The 20,354-nt window shown below is 40.7% G+C and overlaps 1 protein-coding gene across 2 annotated transcripts in view; it reads right to left on the bottom strand.

Annotated features, from left to right (window-relative positions):
- The window catches only part of LOC138592893 (tomoregulin-2-like), a 134,579-nt gene that overhangs the window by 99,425 nt on the left and 14,800 nt on the right, over positions 1–20,354 (bottom strand). For both annotated transcript variants that reach the window (XM_069663792.1, XM_069663793.1), the window contains exon 2: positions 18,412–18,521. In XM_069663792.1, coding sequence (XP_069519893.1) covers positions 18,412–18,521 — 110 coding nt within the window. The remainder of the gene's footprint in view (positions 1–18,411; positions 18,522–20,354) is intronic.

Below are 20,354 nucleotides of genomic sequence, written 5' to 3'. Positions count from 1 at the left end.
TAAAACATTCCTCTGAGACTCTATGGCCTAGAAATCCACCAAGAACCACTGCTTGTGTTTATTATGTACTTTCTTTTGCCCATTGCTCTGTATTTTTATTTTGTTGTAACACTCCAAGGTGACTGCGTCCAAAAAATAATCATCTAAAGGAACTGAAGATAGCTGTGCAAAATTCAGCCATTTTCTGTACTTACTTGGGAAAATCTCTACGGCAAGTAATCAATGCTTTTGACAGCCTGCTTGCAGCCGCACTTGACAATATTGCTCGGCTCAGGACAAAGCAGACATTATGTGGTTAGACACCGTGATCAGGTGGGCTTATAAGGAAATAAAAAAGAGCAGCAGCCAAAATGAAAGCGGAAGCATTATTGCATCTATAAAGGATCGATAGTTACACAATAATGTTCACTCAGCAAGAGCAGCTTATTTCTGCAGAGTTGTTGGACAGGCTGGTTCCAACAGTAAAATATTTTACCGTGCAACTTTGTGCAACCAAGCCCACTATTAGCCAAAGTTGATATAGCTTCAAATAAATAACCTTAATTCAACTTCTCCAAGCAACTAATGCAATATATTTCTGCTCATGTTCAAGCTGATTTCAAATGTATTTAAAGCTTGGCTCATAAAGAAGCATAAACACACCTGACATTTCACAGAGCCTTCCTCTGAGACTGCCGGGTCTCTTTCTCTTGCTGTCTTCATTTCAGCATTGTTGGTGATAGACTCCCACTGGAAAAGCACCAGAACCTTCTATTCTGTTTTTCTGTGACAAGAGAAAACCTTTAAAATGTTAAAATCGCCCTTTCTGCTTATATAGAAGATGCATTTCGGTTTGAGTAATCACATCCACAGGATGCATATTATTAGGGATTTGCTGGTTGTTTCGATGGTAAGTTGACAGGAGGATAGCATTGCCCACACACAGACACAAACGCACACACAGAAACATGCATGCACACACAGAGGGAAACACATCCAAACACAGACACATCCTTCATCCACAGAGACCTGACTGATAGCCTGATCCATTTCCTGTATCCATTAGAGGCGGCTCTAGATTATGCAATTCATCCCAAGGCTATCATCCACCTCTATCAATAATAAACATCTCTGTGAAACTGGGGCTCGCCTCAGAGGATGGAGACGGCACCGCCCAGCACGTTCTACTTCTGATGCAACCCTCTCTTTGCTCGGCCCAAACAGAGCACAGCGTTCGCTTTCCACAAGTCTCGTCTCGAGCTGCTGAGACCCCCAGGCACAATCTTTACTTATGCCTTCTCGCACTTATCAAAGCTGCGGCTTTATCGGCTCTGACAGAGCAGCCTCAGTGCTCGTGGTGGTGGCAGCGAGCACCTGTGGCTCACGACAGGAGACAGACGCTCTCGTCCAGTATTCCTCTGCGTCTGCGATGGGCCTCCTTTCTTTCAATCAACCGGCCCTGTTGTCATGTCACTGCCGTCAAGTGCTGCATTCATGACATGACCTGGTGCAGGATGGGAAATAATCTTTAACCCTTGTGCATAACAAGGGACAAATATTCTCTTTGATGTTAATGAATGGATTCAGTGCAACGCATTCTGTTTGAGGTATTTATATGTATTTATATGCTGCAGTCACAGGTTAATCCCTGGTGTTGCTTACTAAAGCCTGATTTCCATCAAGAAAAATAGGCCAAAGAAAATGCAGACTTATGCGTACTTCCATCCACCTCTAACAGTGAATATCTGGAGTTGGAGCACAGAGGTAAACAGTTAATTCTCCACACAGGTGCCCTAAAACCATTGCAGAAGAAGAGAATCAGAATCTGGCTTTATTTATGACACGTAGGTTGACACATACAAGGAATTGGACTTGGTGTTTTTGGTGCATTACAGGAGACATAGAAATAGAATAAACTAGAATTACCGCCTCGTGGTTGTATGCCTCCGCCAACCGGGTCATACAGAGAAGACTTTGAAGGAATTTAATAAAAGGTATTAAGTATATTTCTTTAGCGAAACGTGGATGCTTCACACACCTTCAACCCGGCAGCACAGAAGATCTACACAATCACCACAGTTTCAAGGTGGGCACCAAAGATCAGTGTCACGATTTCAGTATCTGACCAAATGTGAAATATGGTCACAATCTTCCCTTCTGTTCCTCAGTTAGGTCGTTGAATAATGGCCAGAAAAGTGTTTTTGCAGAACACTAAGTTGTCACAGTGAAGTTGACCTTTGACCTTTTAGGTATAAAATGTCATCACTTTATCATCTTATCCTATTTTGTCATTTGTCAAACAGTAATTTGCGTATGAATTCTTGAGTTATAGCCAAAATCACGTCACGTGTCGTCACAGTGACCTTTGACCCTTTACCACCAAATTCTATTCAGTTCATCCTTCAGTCGAAGTGGACGTTTGTGCCAAATTTGAAGAAATTCCTCTAAGGCGTTCCTGAGATATTGTGTTCATTAGAATGGGATGGACATAAGGTCACAGTGACCTTGACCTTTGACCACCAACATCTAATCAGTTCATCCTTGGGTCCAAGAGGACAATTGTGCCAAATTTAAAGAAATTCCCTCAAGGCGTTTCTTAGATATTGTGTTCACAAAAATGGGATGGACAGACGGACAACCCGAAAACATAATGCCTCCAGCCACGGCTCTTGCCGGCGTGGAGGCGTAAGAATAGGACATAAAGTCAACAGCAGTACTCCTAATGTCCAGAAAACTGAAACATAATATGAAATAATATTGTATAAAATATGTACAGTGTACCTTTTGGGTTAGAGATGGTATTATTAAAAGGTAAGCTATGTCAAACTTGAAATGGGGAAATCTTGATTACAGTGGAAGCTTCAGTGGACGTTTCAGTCAGCTGCTTCAGGTACATCAGGTATTTTTTGCCAAGTTTGTTTTCAATGCAATTTGTCATATTTTGCTTTTACTTTCCTAACCTCAGTTTTTGCATTAATTAGAGTTTTTACTTGAAGTTTCCAACAAGCTGTTTCTGTGATTAAATTGAAAGTGCTCATAAAAACAGATGGTTGTATTCGACCTTGAGGCCCAGGTCTGCAACTGTTGTCCCGTCACATTACTGAATTACAACATTACTGTGACTTTCTCTGCTCCAGTGACAGCAAAGACATACAGCAGTTCATTTTCTGGTTGAATTTACTCTACCTTTACTTTCAACAATCTCGACCAGCATATTTTTTAATCAAGATTACATTAACTGCAGCTGCACAAAGTTAAATATGAATTCTCAGCTGATAGCCAGGTTATTACTTCTTCGACAATCTCGGAGCCCACTGGCGATAGTCTGACGACGATATAGCCTCTGGGAACAATGGTGAACATGCCGGCGGTTAACGACTTCCAGTGAAGACTTCCTTTTTCGCGTGCTGCATTGTTTACAGAAAAAGAAACCGTTTTTCTTGTGATTTACTTAAAAATGAACAGGTCTTGCCTTTTCAAATTTCAACATCATGATGCAGATTAGTAAAAAGTATAAACTAACTTTGTCAGGTCTGTCCTCAAGAGGAGAAGAAAACTTCTTTTAAAATGCTCGTTTGTTGAACGGGTGTCGGATGCATTCGAGAAAGATTAATAAACAGAAATAGAGACACAAAGTGTCTGTCTCATGGACACTTTAACATTAGGACAGGAAGCGAGACTGAACCACCGGCCCTGTTTAGAGGCTGCCACTTTCCTTACAATGGTTTGTACTTTGTTTTAAAGTCTAATTTATGTCTTTAAGCCTTAAAGTGGATAATTATTATGTTTGCTTGTTTAATGCATTTCACAAGTTTCAATGAATAATCCATTACGGCTGCAGAATGATGAAAGTAATTTGCTTAAAACAGGCCTCCCTAAACCATTGAATTCCACTTGGCCTTCATGCATGTTTGTGCTGATAATTCTAACCATCCTCAGCGTAAGTATCTTGAAGTAAGACTGGGAAAGGGACATCACTGTCCTTTTCAGACAATTTGTAGTGTAGTAAAAAAATGTTTAAATGTCAGACGTATTAAATAAAATTATCTTGTTGCAGAAACATTTTCTCTGTATACAAATATGAGACCTGTGTAACTGTGTCGGTGTGAAATAGGTGTTCATCAGAATGATGAGGGACTGATCTGATTTGATGTGGGAAACTGGGACAACCAAAAGCCTAATGATGGCATGCAAAGGAAGGAAAGAGGCAGCGTGGTATGCATGTATACGAGATGATGGCCACTGACAGAGTTAAGTCAATTATTCTGACCAATCATATCAAATATTTCAAACTTCACTGGAGTTAAGTGGAAAGTGTTGCAGACAACAAAAGTTATATTTCGTCTTAGAAAAACTTCAGCAAAGCCACGCCAGCAAACGGCGCACACTTGGAAGCAGTCGATGGAAGAGAAGGTGAACTGAAAAAACAACAAAGCAACAATAGATCCCTGAGGAGTGCTGTCAGAGTGACAAATCTGTTCTGTGCCTGACACTGTGTTGTATTCCGCAGACCTCCTGGACAGAGGGCTGTCAAGCGTTGTCTGAGTAAGTGACAAACTCCTCTCCCATGATGCCTTGCCCTGTTTACGAACACTGGTCGAGTCCTTACAACGGAAGCAAAGACAAAGAGAGAGTAGCGGGGGACAGAGACGGGGGAGGGTGAGCTCTTTGGACAGGCGGGGGAGGGAGAGAGATAGACAGAGAGTAATGGGAGAGATGGAAGTTACTGTGACAACGGGAAGATGGAGAGAGATGGAGGGGAGGCTGGGAGGTGGCTGGCTTGTGCTTCTGCTCTTTAACTGCTTGGCAGTCTCCTCTTGATTAGGGCCGAGCCCGCCGGTCCCCGTGGAGTCTCCGCGGCCGAGTCACAGGAGACGGACTCCTCTGTAATAGTGTCTGACAGGCCAGCCAGAGCCACGGAGGAGCTGACACAGATGCTACGTTTTCGAGCACTGACACTGTCCCTCCCCAGGTCCCGTCCCTGCCTGCCCCCTCAGCCTTGGTTAAATAGTGTCAATTTAACAGCTGAGCACAAATATGGTAGAAAATAATTGTATCAGTGATAATGTATGTGATACACTGGACATCCTGGTGCTAGAGCTGAGGTGTAAAAGAGCAGCCTCCCTTGAACACAGTTAGCCACATTTAGTTTAGCGTTGTAAGATGTAAGCACAACAGTACGGAAGCCCTGAGACACAAAACACACTAATGAATCATGAATCTCAAAACAAATAAACCAATAATAAAAAAAACATCAAATATAACAACCAAAAGCAACAACGAAAATCAAAACACAAACTGTTTTTTTAGCTGCGTTGGCGAGGTGTGAAACCAGACAGTGCCAAAAGCACAGTGATAAGACCCCTTCACCCGGACAGACATTTGTTACTATTGTCACTTTAGGAATTGAAATGACTAATATTTGCTGGTTTGTGCTTCTTGAATGTAAAGATTTGCTGCTTTTTGGGGGGTTATATTATTATAAACTCAATTTTAAATATTTAGTTTCGACTATTTTCTGTTACTTTACAGATAATATAAAGCACTATACAATTCGGGGTATAAGACACACTTTTAATAAAAAAAATGTTTCATCTAAAAAGTGGCCTGCGTCCTATATACCGGTACAACCAATTTACCAGTATAAAATGCAGAGAGAGGTACTTTATTCTGTTACGGTATTTTACCCAGACGATGGCGCTATATTCTAGCTAAAGCTTCGTCTCAGACATGCGCGCTGATGATCGCCAGTGCAGCCGCCATCCTTCCAACAATCAACGTTACCGTAGGCTCAACAGCACCGGTAGCTAGCAGGATTTCAAACTCGACATGGCGAAAACAGACGGTAGGCTGTAATTTGTGTGTTTTTAATGCATTTCAAATGAAAAAAAATTAAAATAGTGTTGAAATAACTTAATAAAATAAATATATGTTTTTATTTATAAATAGCCCTAGTCTTATATTCTGGTTGTTACGCTAAATGTGGAATGCTTTTTTCAAACAAAAAGGAAATGCGGAAGAATAGAGATCAAAAATATTATATTGTTAAATTACTAATTTGGAATTTAAAAAAATTGAATCATTGAATTGAATTATTATTATTGAATTATAATAAATATTACATTAAAAGCCCTTGGATATGAAAGTGGTGCCATAAGCAGTACAATGAATTTTGGAGAGCGACCTCCTGGGAAGTGCTGCATAACCACTGGAGAAAAACATTATCCCCTCATCTCCCTCTACATCGTGTTTGCAGCACATTTCTGTACAAATGGGGTGGCTGTGGCTCAGTGGTCGAGTCAGTCGTCCCTCAATTGGAAGGTTGGTGGTTTGATCCCCAGCTCCCTCAGTCTACATGTCGAAGTGTCCTTGGGTAGGACACTGAATCCTGCATCTCCTTCTGTCCCACTTTTCAGGCAGATGGCTGTTCAACATGAGTCTGGTTCTACTCGATGTTTGCATGTTAAAAGTTTTTCCTTGCCTAAGGAAGTGCTACTCATGATGGATTCATGTTGGGTCTCTCTCTAAATAACGTAACAAAGGCCTGCTCTTGTTGGAAAGTGTCTTGAGATAACTTTGGTAATGATTTGGCGTTATACAAATACAATTTGATTGATTGATTGATTTGACTGAACCCTGAATTGCTCCCGGTGACATGACCATGTAACTGTGAATGTGAAGATTGTCAGTTAGGCACTTTAGATAGCAGCCTCTGCCATCAGTGTGTGAATGTGTGAGTGAACGTGTGAATGTGACATGTAGTGTGAAAGCAGCATTGAGTGGTCGCAAGACCAGAAAAGTGCTGTAAAAGCACAGTCCATTTACCATTTTCAAACAGTGAAGACATCAAGTTCAATGTTGTTGCACTTTGCACCTCAGGGCCACCGTACACTAAAGCTAACTAAACAGTCACACAGCGTCTTCTGCATGCTCATACACGCTGTTTAAAGCTCCTGTTTAAAAAAAATGTAATCTGTCAGATTGAAAATTATCGACATAGTAAATAGAACTTAATAGATCACAAACATAATTATGTGAACAGCTCCCTCCATGAAACATACCAGCATGTGTCAAATACTTAATTATTTCATCATCTCTTGCTTTGTTTTACCTGCATGTTCTCACATTTTCAAACCACAAATATTCCGCTCACACTCGGGCCTCCTGTGCTAACTCGTCCTCCTGATTTTAATTGGGATATTTATCATGCAAAGACAAGAGGCGGTTGAGCTCCACCACAGAGACCTCTGACAGAGGAGACGCAAGAACCTGAACAACTGATTAACACAAATTACAAGAAAACAAACATTTCCTCACAGGTTGTGTTTGGTCCTGCAGATTAGTTTGGCTTACTTTGCGATAACAAACTCCAAATAATGAGGAAGGAAATTTGACTTTTCGTCTTTCAAGCGAGAAAAACATGTTAAAAAACTCATTAAGCTCAGGGTCATTTAAAGACTAACAGAAAAGAGTATTTTCTTCATAACAAAATGCTAAGAATTACACATTTCCATTTCCCATGACTGTATTGTTGCAGAAGGAATGTCAGATGGATATCTCTAAACCTCAGCAGCAAAAGCTATCAGGATAGACTGAAGCCACTAGAGGTAAATGATGAAACATGTTTTTTTTTAGACTAAGAAACCAGCAGCAGGACCACACGCCAGGAGTGATTGGAAAAGACAGATGAGAGGATGGAGGGACTGACAGGCAGCGTGCAGACGGCAGGAGATGCAGGGTTGAAGGAATTAGAGGAAAGAGGATTACGCTGTGCAAAATACTGATGAAACAATCCACTGCTTATCTTATTGTAGAAGGGGAATACGTTAATTTGCTTAGCTAGAACAACAGAGACATGAATTGTTTTTCTATTTTGCTTCACCAGCCAACAACATCACAAAATCCAACGACAAGGCTCTGCCTTTTGTTCGGTTAACCTTCTTGAAAGTTCTTTTTACAGGCACAGAGGAAGCCCTCAGTAAGGCATGCATCAAAAGCTTTTATGCTGGATATATGGAGAAAGCTTTTTCATAAAATGCAATGAAGTAAATATATATGAAAGCCTACTGAGGAATCTCAGCACATTACAGAACGAATCACAATGTTTGTGTACATTAACTCCCGGGTGGAAAGCCCCTGCGTCAGGTACAATCTTCTGGTGTTGAGCAGACGAGGGGGAGGACACAAGCGGAGATGGTTAAATCATGTTGTGTGTAGGGGTGTCAGGTGACAATAAAAGGTGGAAGAAGGTTCCATTTTTCTTATTTCCATCTGTGAGGATTGAATACGCTTTAAGACAGATCTGGGAATGGCATCTGAAAAGGCCGACATGACTAACTGTTGAGCTTTGAGGTTGCCCAGCTAACGCTCTCTTTTTAAATCAATGATAGCTTAACTTTTATACTCAGTATATGTGGTTTAAATGTGTGACAGGAAGACAGAAAGTGAGTTGAGTATATTTTGGCCGACTGTCAAAATGACCAGCGGTGAAATGTCGCTGTGAATTCAGTTTATCAAAGATTCCACACAGCAGCTCGGTACCTAAAACAAGGTGGTACTGGTGGGACTTTTGCAGAAAAAATCACAAGTGGCGCCCAGTTAGTGACGCGTTTTCCATCAGCCAGCAGTGGTTGGTCTGCCAGAGAGGGTAGGCAGAGCTAAGCGGCTGCTTTTCTGGTCTCTTCAAGTGTTGCGAGTAAACAGTAATCTACTATGGCTGAACAAATAAAGAAAAGATGGATGACTACAGATACAACTTCAAAAATAAGTGAAAATCCAAAGAAAAAGAAACAAATTCAACGCTCAGATGAAGGCAAACAGTCTAAAAAGCTGGAGCCAACCGTGGATGTCACACATGCAACACTGTCTGGATATCTGGGAAGTCTGCTCCCGAAATTAACACTTATCGCCAAAGGTGCCGCCAAAGAGAACAAAACTGAAATCTTCCAGATTACATCTTTATTCCTGTAATTCTTAATAAAAAAAATCCCCTGATAGCTTAAACATAACTTACATAACATAAATACTCATAAAGAATATGAAGCTTTGGAAGATACTCCAGGAAATGACATCACAATAAGCGAAATTACCAATGCCTAAGGTTGAGGGTGTAATGTCAAAGTCAGTGTCTGAATGAAACAACACATTTAACAAAAAAGATGTGCTGTTTTTTCTCAGTTATCTCCATAGACTGTATGGTTATCTCAGCCAGTTGTTTACCAGGAAGTAGCTGTTGTTGTTAGCACAACGGCACTGTTATTCAGTCTTAAGTAGATGCTTTAATCATTTATAGAGCAAATTAAGCACCTTTAACTCAGATCAGCTAACAGTAGGGTAACTAATACTACTTATTAGGTAATGAGATTAGCAGCATGTGGAGCTTGCTCTTTGATAATGCAATATAGGTATCAAACTACCTCTGTTAAATGTGGTAATGAACAAATCAAAATGCAAAAATGTAAGTATAAAGGCTGTTCAAAAATAATTTCAAAAGGTGGGGGAAATCCGTTTACCTTTAGTCTTAAGCCATGGCTTCAAAATAAAGGGCCCTCTACAATGGACTAAATATCAGATGGCGTAGCAGATTGTCTACAGTATAACAACCACAGTGCTTTCAGTTTTATAAAGAGTCTAAAAAAACAACCCTAAGATCACGTTAGCATTTTACACTCTGTCACCTTAATCGTGGGCGAATGCTTATTATCTTTGTCGTGGTTCCTGCTGTTAAAGCTTCCCTGCATCAAGAAATAAAATTCATCATTATTCAGATTCTCAGTCGCAGTCCGTTCACATGGCCCAGGATAAAAGGATGATAAATGAATGCAAATATATGGAACGGGGTCTGCATCAGACGCTGGTGTCAGTACCACCTGGGCCTGTGTGAATCTGTGTGCATCTGTGTAATCGTAGGTATTTCATTATTTTTACATTCTGTCAGATAAGTGTGGATTTGTGGGGTCTATTTGTGTAGATGTGAAGATGCTTTTGTGTGTGTGAGTGAGTCAGAGAGTAAGGAGGTGGAAGAGAGAGAGAGAGAGGAAAAGGCGGGTCTGTCGGGCTCCAGCAGTTTGAGGATCACACTAACATTTGAGGCCTGAGTGTGTTTTTGAAAGGTGTGTACTAAAGCATTTTCACAGCTCCTTGTTTAGTGCAATATGAAGGACGCGCTGCCCTTCTGCACCCTCCCATCACATCATATGAACCCACATTAGCTCTCAGCCCTCTTTGAAGTGCTGCGAGTTTGAGCAGTCCGGCCATCACAACCCAAACATTAGACAGCTTCCGGCAGAGAAAAGCGGGAGAGCAATTTGAGGTCAGGCATTACAGCGAATAGTGGCCACATCAAACAAGCAGCAGGGAGCATATTGAAGAGCAAATGTGCTGCCAACATTATACTTAGTTCTTTTATATAGAGTCAATAAATATGCCAGGCTGACACAGTATAAATCATGATGGAGAATGTGTTTTAGGATGTCACAGGATATTGTCATCATGTGCATTAATGTTATATAAGCTGGGATGATACTTTATAGCCTTTGGGTTGGTGAAGAGTAAATGTACTGATCTGACCACGTGCATTAGGTACCAACCGTGTATATATGCTGGTACCTCAGAATCACACAGTCAACTCTTATTACACTGGTTGCTTTATAAATTAAATCAAACAGATAAATATACATCATACAAAGTAGCTGATCTGTGGTAACCTGTAGAGACCATAGACTGTATAAAAATATTGACGACATGACAGCTCCCGAAAAGTAAATCAAAAACAGCCCCCTGCTGACTGGCTGCAGTATAGGTCATAAAGCCCGCCTCCTCTATGTTAACAGATGGGACATGGGTCAACTATAAAATCAAAAAACACTGGAAATAAATTTTTCTCAAACATGGTTTTTGTCATTATAGTTAGTTCTTATTGTGCTGATTTATTTCAGTTCCGGATTAGTACAGTGGAGGACGATCTGCGAGAGGAAACGTAACTGAAACAATCACTACAGTCATTGAAGTTTCCTTATCTGTGAACGTCTGCTTCAGACCAACACAAAGACACTGTTCTGCTGTAAAATACCCCAGCGTGCGGGATCCTTGCTGTATTTTTGGTAAGTTAAGTGTGTTTTGGTTTGCGGAGGTGGCTACAGCGGCTCCACTCACCGATTTCTCTGCTGCACAGTCTCTGGCTCCAACGTCCTCATTGCAAGATGGCAGCGCCTATCACGGGGGCTATTTGGGGTTCAGTGTCTTGCCCAAGGACACTTCGACATGTAGCCTAAGGGAGCTGGGGATCGAACCTCTGACCTTCCGATTGAAAGACGACCAACTCGACCACTGAGCCACAGCCACCCTTTATCAAATATATATCACATTGCATATGAGCTGACATATTGCTGCTGTTGGGCAGAGACCTCGTATCTCAAACACTTTTCAGTAATTGAGGAAAAAAAAAACCTGTGTTTGCAACTTAAACACTGCATTGTCACAGTTTTTATTGTGCCTGTCAGTTACCTGTGTGTGTCATTATATCCACAGACATAAAGATGACCATTAGCATTGATTTATGAAAAATAAATTAAAATGATGAAATATGGAGATACAAGGTTTCTGCCCCATAGCAGTGATGTGCAAACTACTGATATTATGCAGGAACCCCTATGGTTCAAAAGAGCCTAGTTGATTTAGCACTCTGACATAGACACATACATCATACATCATGGTCCCATCCATGATCCTTACTTCACCAGCTACATTCATCACAGTCTCAACAGTGTGTTTCATTTTGAATTAAAAAGCGAATGTTTTCTTGGCAGGAAACAAAATGACAATGATTCCAATTAAATTGAGTGACATTTGTTGGATCTGTGTACGACAATCTCCTACTTAAAAAACTTTGTGAAAATGCTCAACAACTCTCTAGTGGAAATTCAGTCAGCTCGTTCTATTGTTCATATCTCACTCTGCTCACACTCCCCTCACGCATGCTCTCTCTTATTTTCCTGCACTCATCAGCTGTTCTCATCACCTGGTCACATCTGTCCGATAGTACTGCAACACACCCTCATTGTTAGCCATCATATTGTTACTGTCTTTTTAAATATGGCTTTTCTCTGCCTCCAGGTCATTCATGCTATCCTTATGTGCGACCCTTCACCTCCCCATCACTGCCCAGTCTTCATCATCAGCTCTTCAACTCATCAGCCTTAGATGTCATCATCAGCCAACACCTCCACCACCAGTGTCTGGACTCCATGGGGGGATATATCTTGCTGCTGCTCAGGGCCGACACCTTTGATCACCATACCTCCCCATAAACCCCTTTGCCACCTAAACTTAGTGTGTTGCCACCGGTTTTTCAGATCCGGGAAGACCTGCTTATAGATGCCGATTGTCTCTGTTCCCATTGCCAGTGAAGTATACTCCTTTCAGTCTCTTTTCTGCTGCGTCACCGTCTGATGTCACAAACGTGCCCAAACAGGGTGCGTAAACGGTGAAGATGTTACGGTGGTTAGATCTTTATTGTGTCTATTACTCATTCAGTCTGTTTATTAAACTTGACGCGACAAATTTGGAACGATGTTCGAGCGCTGCTCGGACGGAAACGGACGGAATTTGTAGCCGAGATGACAATGAGACGCAGAAGTAACAGACGGAGCATTGCATCGCGCTGGAGAGGGGGCGGAGATTAGGGTTTTGGCACGGGTTTGGTGTTCCCATCAGTGCTGCAGAGTCATTTGACCCGGGTCAAGTCTTTCCCACTTGGCAAAAAAGCCGGATGTTAGCGGGTGTTGGTGGGTTTTTTGACCACTGGGAAAGCGGCTATAGAGTCCAAGCTGCAAAGACTTCTAACCCTGATTCATTACCACATCATCATAACCTCCATGGTTATACAGTTGTAAGGTGTAGGCAACTAAAACAGCTTCATTACAGTTGGAAAAGATCATAGTGATAGTTAAGAAAAATCATCGTTTATAGTTGGTAGGTGACTAAATGTGAACAAAAGTACAGCATGAGGAAGTCGAACAACCCATCCAAACCTTCTCCGTGAGATCTTTCGTTGAAGAACAATGTTAGACTTCTTCTGTGTTTGCTGCTCAGAGATAGCATAAAGAATTAGCATGGCCCAAGGGGACAGAACAACACATACATAGCTTGTTTGACTATGAAAATACAAAGCTGCTGTATTTTCTGGTAATAACAGTTTTAAAGATGATACTGTGTTTGTCTACAGTGTGGACCTGACTGAAAGGACTTACACACACAGACACTACTGTGAAGATTTAACTCACTAGTTGAAACAGTATGTGGTGAAATCTTTAGAGCGTTTCTTTTCAAAACAGCCAGAAGGGAGAGGCATACAATTCTCTGAGTTATGTTGATGTTATTGCCTTTTCATTTAAATTTAACTACCATTTAAACACTTTCCAGCACTATAACATTGCAGTAGATATTTTATGTGATGGCTGAAGCCTCGTTCTTCAAGCCTGCAGCCAGAACAATTTCTGCTTCTTACATTGCATTTTCATCAGAGGAACGACGGGATTTACCTGAGCTACTGTGAATTATTTATAAAAGTCACTTAAGGGAATAAACACAAAAATATGGTTACTGCACACAATAGCTCTGGCTTTCAAACATGACTCATTCCTTAATGTGCCTAACCCAGTATTACAAACATGTCAACAACCAAAAAGACTATTGTGTCTTGTACACAGTTACAATTATTCCATAAAAGAAAGACTTCAACATCAACATTATATTTCAAAATGGGGTTATGAATAGAAGTGAACCTTTTATAAGCATATTTTACTCTGACAAAGCTGGATGCCTACCTCTCTGCAGTAAGCATCCTCCATACAAGCCTGTAGCCAGAAACAGGGCTGACTAATCAAGCATCATCATCATCATGAGCAAGTGAGAGGCCTAAAACTGCAGAAACATATTGTTGACAGACAATTGTGTGCCAATCCTGCACCACTGTGGTGTAGAAGCTAAATATCCTACCAGGATACATGTCTCTGGTGGCACATGTCTAAGTCCTCACTGTGGACATGCAGATTACATGCAGGAGGACTCTATCGGTAAATTTCTGTCGATGTAGAAAGAATTCTGATTGACTGTCTGAACTTTCTTGTACTTGCTCCATTGACACATGTACTAAATCTGTCTCTTCAGGGAGACCAGATTGTGGCCCTGGCCTGTGGTCAGCGGCACTGAGCTGTAAGTAACTCTGACAAAAATGACTCATCACTGTACTTACATCTGCTGTGTTAACACCTGTCTGCCATTCATCCGCAAAAATTGAGTCTCCGCTTTCCCCAATATTCAACACAAAGTTCCTGCCCTTTTCAACTTAGGCCTTGTCCACACGTACACAGGTATTTTTCAAAATGTAGCCTTTTCTCTGCGTTTTGGCCTTTTGGCCTTTCGACACACTAACGCCGCTTTAGGTCAGTGAAAAGAGATCTTTTGTAAAACTCCGGCCAGAGTGAGGACTTTTAGAAACTCTGTTTCCACGGAGACATGGAGATTGGGGGTAAACAGCGTTTTTGGCTTGTGACGTCATGTGTACATGTTTACACATATGTGCTATATAGTTACTTGTCCACAATATTGAGGAACAGGGGCGTCAGGATGCATATTCCTCGATGTGCCATTGCCGTGATTTTTGTTTTTCTTCTTTGCATGACTAGGTTATATTGCCGCCTGCTGGTGTGGCATTCTCATGACAGCTTTTCTGTTGTGTTTTTGCGTTTTCGTTTGGACAGGGATTTTTTTATAACTGTGCTTGTGTGGACACGTTTTTTTTTTTAAACGAAAGAGGGAAATATTGTTTTGAAAAATACCCGTGTACGTGTAGACATGGCCTGGAACAATGCGCTTTGGGTGTGTCTTTTGCCAATATCTCATGTCATGTCATCCAAATAAGTGCAATGCATTTTGTTGTTTATATTGTTGGCCATTTTTAAATCACTGTTTGTAAATTGTCATATTAAACCACCAACATGTATAAACAAAGTAGAAATAAGCATCAATTAAAACATTACGCCCAACTGGTTACACAGTATCAGAACTGTTCTGACATTATATTTGCAAATGTGTGTTCTGTTGTTTTTTGTCTCAACATTATGATTTTAAAGTTCAAAAAGACGAGGGCAAATAAAAAATCTGATGTTTTTAAATTAATGTCCTATTCTGGACCTCCAACTTCAAAAGATGTCCCTGATTAAGCTCCTGGCTGGTAAAACTGTATCCTCCACCACCCTACTCTGCATAACTAGGCTGACCTGTTACAATATCAAGCAGCATGTGCATTCCAGTACCCTTGGGTCTTAACCAGTTGTATACAGTAGCTAATACTAGCTGTTATGAGAAGAAAAGACTTGAAGAAGCGGCAACATCAAAGCTACCAGGACAAACCATGAAAGCATGCAGGCCAGCACACACATATTTTAAAAAAAGCTATAGGCTAATGCTAGCAAAAGGTACACTTAGCACAATACTAGTACCAAGGGTTGCAGAATGAACGTTGCGATACTTTCTGTTCTAAATCTTTCAATAGATATTTTCTCATGAATTATGAGTTCAGTAAAATCTTAAAAGAACAGAAGAATTGCTACATGTAAAGACATTTCATGAGTAATTTTCCAAAAGGCATGTCCACATTCTGTACTTTCGTCATGGCAACCGCTGAGTTCAGTGTTGTGCAATGAGCTTGACAAATGAACTTTTTTTGTTCTCAGATTTCTAACTCGGAAATTCAAATTTCACAACAAATGAATAAGCTTCAGAAACATTTCACAATACCAGAAAACTGCAACAAATTGGAAATGTCCATGTGATTCCTGTATCTAAACTGCATTCAACTCGAACTCAAAGCAAAAACAGGCCCTCCGTAACAAAAGCTGCACAAAAGGTAGCAGAGACGCAGAGCTGCACGTACAGTGTGTTATGAGAAACAATCCCAGTGACTTCCAAGAATATATTACAAAGCACCATTACTGAAGGCAATGAAATGTGCCATTTACCCTTTGGTGAACAGTTTTAGTTAAAGTGTTTCACAGAGCCATGAGCGCACATATTTTTAGAATGGACGACCCTTTTGGGATTCAGCACTGTGACCTGACATTAACAAAACCAAAGTGACAGTGATAGCTATCACCAGCAGCTATTGTGAGATGAATTGCAAAGAAATGTGATGTGGTTTTAAGTGTGGCGTTGGAAGAAGAGCTAGTCATTTTTTAGGTACAACACAGCATGTTGATTTGTAGTGGTTTGACTCGGCTTACTGAGTGAAACTCGTGGCTCTTTCATGAGTCAGTGTGAGGCGGATCTAATGCATCTTGGCAATGAATAGTGTCCATTGATCCCAGCACACCAAACTCACTTCCTCTTCACACAGGCCCTTGCATGTCTCTTCCTTGGCGCACACACCCATCCATAGATTCCGTTAGACATAAGAAAATCCACCTACGATGAGAATTTTCTTTCTTGTCTCCTCTGACAGTCCTGAATGAACTGCCAAAAGGAGAAAAATGTTGGATCTATTTATTTGACACTGATTAGGATTGACTGATGTTTTTAGGGCACAGGCAGCAATTGCGAGGCTAGGAAGGTCATGTTTACATTGATTGATGAAATAAAGACACTGACATCAGGAATCATCCACAAAGACAAACAGAAGATCGCAAAACTGTGTTGACCTGAGACCCGTGGTTTTAAGCCAGAAATTGTGGTATGACCTGCTCTTTTCTTAGAGCACAGGGAGCGCCTCAGTGCACAGCCACAGCAGTATCAGTGTGAGATCTCCTGAAGAGAAATGGAGCTGTAATGTCATTTATCTACAGGGCTTCTGTTAACGTTTGCTCCAAGGGAAGTACGAAATTGAGATAAAAACTGGTGACCAATCGAGTGTCAGCTTGCCTAGTGCCTGGCTGCGCTGATGACGTGCTGATAAAAGCGACGGATGAGAACACATGCTACGTCTTCAGATCTCAGTGGCTTCATTTATCTCGGGCCCTGCATAGGATATTAGTCTGCAGAGCTCGCAAACGTTATACCAAAATCAATACTCGGCTGACTGGTTTGCTCCGTTTTTATTATAGGTCTGGTCGTAAAGTTAAGTATGAGTCATTATCAAGAACAGCATAATTTCCCAGGTTTATGTCATTAACGAGCGGCTTTCAGTCTTTGGTCTCATCAGTGGCAATCCTTTTTATGAATGCTGCGAGTGTGCAGTGGTCTAAGATAGTGACACTGGGTTTCACAGGGAGCTATAAACGGGGCTCATGCTATGCAACCACCTCCCCTTGGGGCCAATACTGTCCAATCAAGACAATGGACTTCGATCTGATTGATTATACAACTCTTTAAAATATGGTTTCACTTTAACAGTAGACTACCTTTCAACTCAACATACGTCTTTATTAACACATAGGCCTACTGTAGCTGGCAAAGTTTTGTATCTATGGCCATTTACTTCTATAAATCAAACTTTAAATGCAAAAAACCCCCCAAAACAACAAAAAAACAGTGAGGTGACTGGAATTCTTAATAAATCTTATGCAACTTAATACTGTAGCAACCCACAATACTTGACAGCCCTCCATTTACTAGCCGTTCGTGAAGCTTAGCCCCCAGCAGTTACTGGTGCTACGTCTGTCATGCTTGCCAGTCTCTCCAATGCCTTCTACAGTCACAATAGAAGCAGACATGCCACTCAAACTTGTCAATAATTTTTGAAACAATTAAGTCTGGGATTTCTGACACATATGGGAAAAAGCCATTTCAGACCAGCAACTGTCACGATTATGACTAAAAAAAATCATCACAGGCAGTTGTAGCTAGCTTCTTAATTAAGCTAACGTTAGCGCCCAGGTTTAAAAGGCTGTCTTCTGCCCACTTCTGCGCATTTTAGCAATATGTAATCACATTCAACAGTACAAGAGGAACATTTTAAAGATGAGGAATATCCAATGCTAACAAAATTTACTTTTATTCAGGTAATGCTGGCTAGGGTTGGTGAATCCTCCCCAAATCCAATTAAGTAGTCTTACAAAGCTGCTAACATTAGCTCACATCTCGATAGCATCCAGGGTCAAGTTATAGATAGCGGGGAGAGTGGACGTGCAATGAACAGTTTTACCCCTTTAATTCAAGAAGCCAGACAAGTAATGTAATGACCTTGAAAGTGCAACTTGGTTACTACTGTAGGTGTCAAACAAGTTCGCCATGCAAGTGACTGCATGATATTTGAGCACAGAGGAAAAAACATATTCAATCCATTCCTTACAGTTAAATTGGCTTGAAACACACCAGCTTTTAAACTCTTAGTTCTCAATGCAAACTGCTTCAACTTGCAGATAAATCAGTCAGAAGACAAATTCACCTCATAAAAAAAGAACAGTAAAACAATAATGGAAGCTGCACAGTTCTTACCTTGAAGTCGCAAATGCATGTCACCATATTCCCAATTCTTAGACACTCCCCATCGAACTTGCATGTGTTGGTGTCGCACAAAAACAGGTCTGTGTCCCGGTCATCAAAACCTGCAGGAGCAAAGCCAAAAAAAGACATCAGTGACTAACTGCTTCTCTGTTCATCCCTCCAGCGACTCTAAGCTGAACCTCATTCAGGGTCAGCCATAATGAGTGTCTACCATTAGTCATGGCTCCCACAGCACGATGCACGCTTTGATCACAAACTGTGCACTTTGAAAAGACAATGCTCGTACACAGTCCTGTCCTTAGCTGCCAACATGATAAAATACATTTAAAAACACTGGTCCCTGGACTCTACTGGTGGGATGAACAAAAGAGTTTTATTCATTTGGTGTTTTGATGATGGTAGTGGAAAACGCTGTCTATCGTGTCAGTCCAAAATCCCCCATAGGTGTTCAATGGATATGACATCTGGTGTCTGCCAAAGCCTATCATTCACATCATTTTATGCGCTACATGAAAGAATATGCATTCTCTATGTCTCTCAGCAAATTTATTCATCTTTTTCCTGGATTATTTGTTTGTGAACAACAAGGCTGACTGCTGGGGCGATGTCCTGGAGAGGCAAACCTGGTGCATGATCCGATTCAGGCTGCGTTAGAGATCCCAAATGACTGCAACAAAGCATTCTGAATCAAATCAAAGAGTCACATGGGCATGAGACTGTAGACTAAGCTCGAGGCTATTAGTCTACCTGAACTGATTGCTTACAGAAACCAACCCCATGTTCATGTCGGCTTTTGCATTTCAAAGTTCACAAGTCTAAAGTTGACATTGCAGTCATTTTATTGTTAAAGAACAAACCACTGTGATTTATCCAAGTGAGATTTATTTACTCTACAGAATAATATCCATTCCAAGGTAACAGAAGCAAGGCTGATGCTTTATTCCAACTTTGGTGTAGATATAAATAACAATTATTGGAGAAAAAGTTATACTCAGTTTGATGACCACAGCCACACAGGGTAATGATAACTCCACACTCTCACCTAGCTTCCTACCTACACGTGTTTTCATTTTCATTTCAGTTGTAGTCAACCATACAAACAATTTACACACATGGTTTGATTTAGAATGACTTTATTTTTGCACTAAGTCTTACATTACACACACAGTTATATTAGCTATATGTTTCTTTGTTTGAGTTATCTTGCCTGTTAAGGGAGGTCACTTCCTGCTTTGGCAAAAGGTGTGGTCAAAGGCTGAGGACACTTTTATGCAGGAGCCAGCTCAGTGGGAAATACCAAATGCACCAATTGTCTCGTGTTACATTTGCTCAGTTCACACCGTATTAATTTGGCATATAGTTATTTTTTCTTGACCTCTTTTATAGACCTAGTTATTATAATATGGTTTGTAAATTTTTCTATTCTTTTGGGTAAAATAAAAGAATCCTGCTTCCTCGTGCATCACCGCTTGGTCCCTCAGACTCATTATGATATGATACTAAAGCTATTTACATAGGCAAAACATTTCTACTGATTTTTATAATATTTTGATGATGATTCAATAATTTCCTGGCGATAACATGAAGGGATCTGTTCACACGCTGTTTTAGGATGTTGTATACGCCCAAGAGACGGTTCTCATTTGGTTTGCACAGTGAATATTTGGAGAGCTTAGTGCAAAAACATGCATTATTATGTATCTGTAAAATCTGCTACATCAGCGTTAAGAGACACTAGAGCCTGACTGATAAGCGATGCTTATATGAGCTTATCACTGATATGCCAGTATCTGCATTAATCTTCAGATATGCAAACGAGCTTCCAGCACACTCATGAATGATTTGTTTTGCAGCAGCTGTTTGTAGTGAAGCCCTTTTCCTTTTGAGCTAAGATTTACATGTTTTATGTTTTTGTTAGGCATTTATACATAGTT

Source organism: Semicossyphus pulcher, unplaced genomic scaffold, assembly GCF_022749685.1.
Source record: "Semicossyphus pulcher isolate SPU_LCO1_2020_fin unplaced genomic scaffold, fSemPul1.0.p SCAF_15, whole genome shotgun sequence".
Classification (NCBI taxonomy): domain Eukaryota; kingdom Metazoa; phylum Chordata; class Actinopteri; order Labriformes; family Labridae; genus Semicossyphus; species Semicossyphus pulcher.
This window is presented reverse-complemented; position numbering and strand designations above follow the sequence as displayed.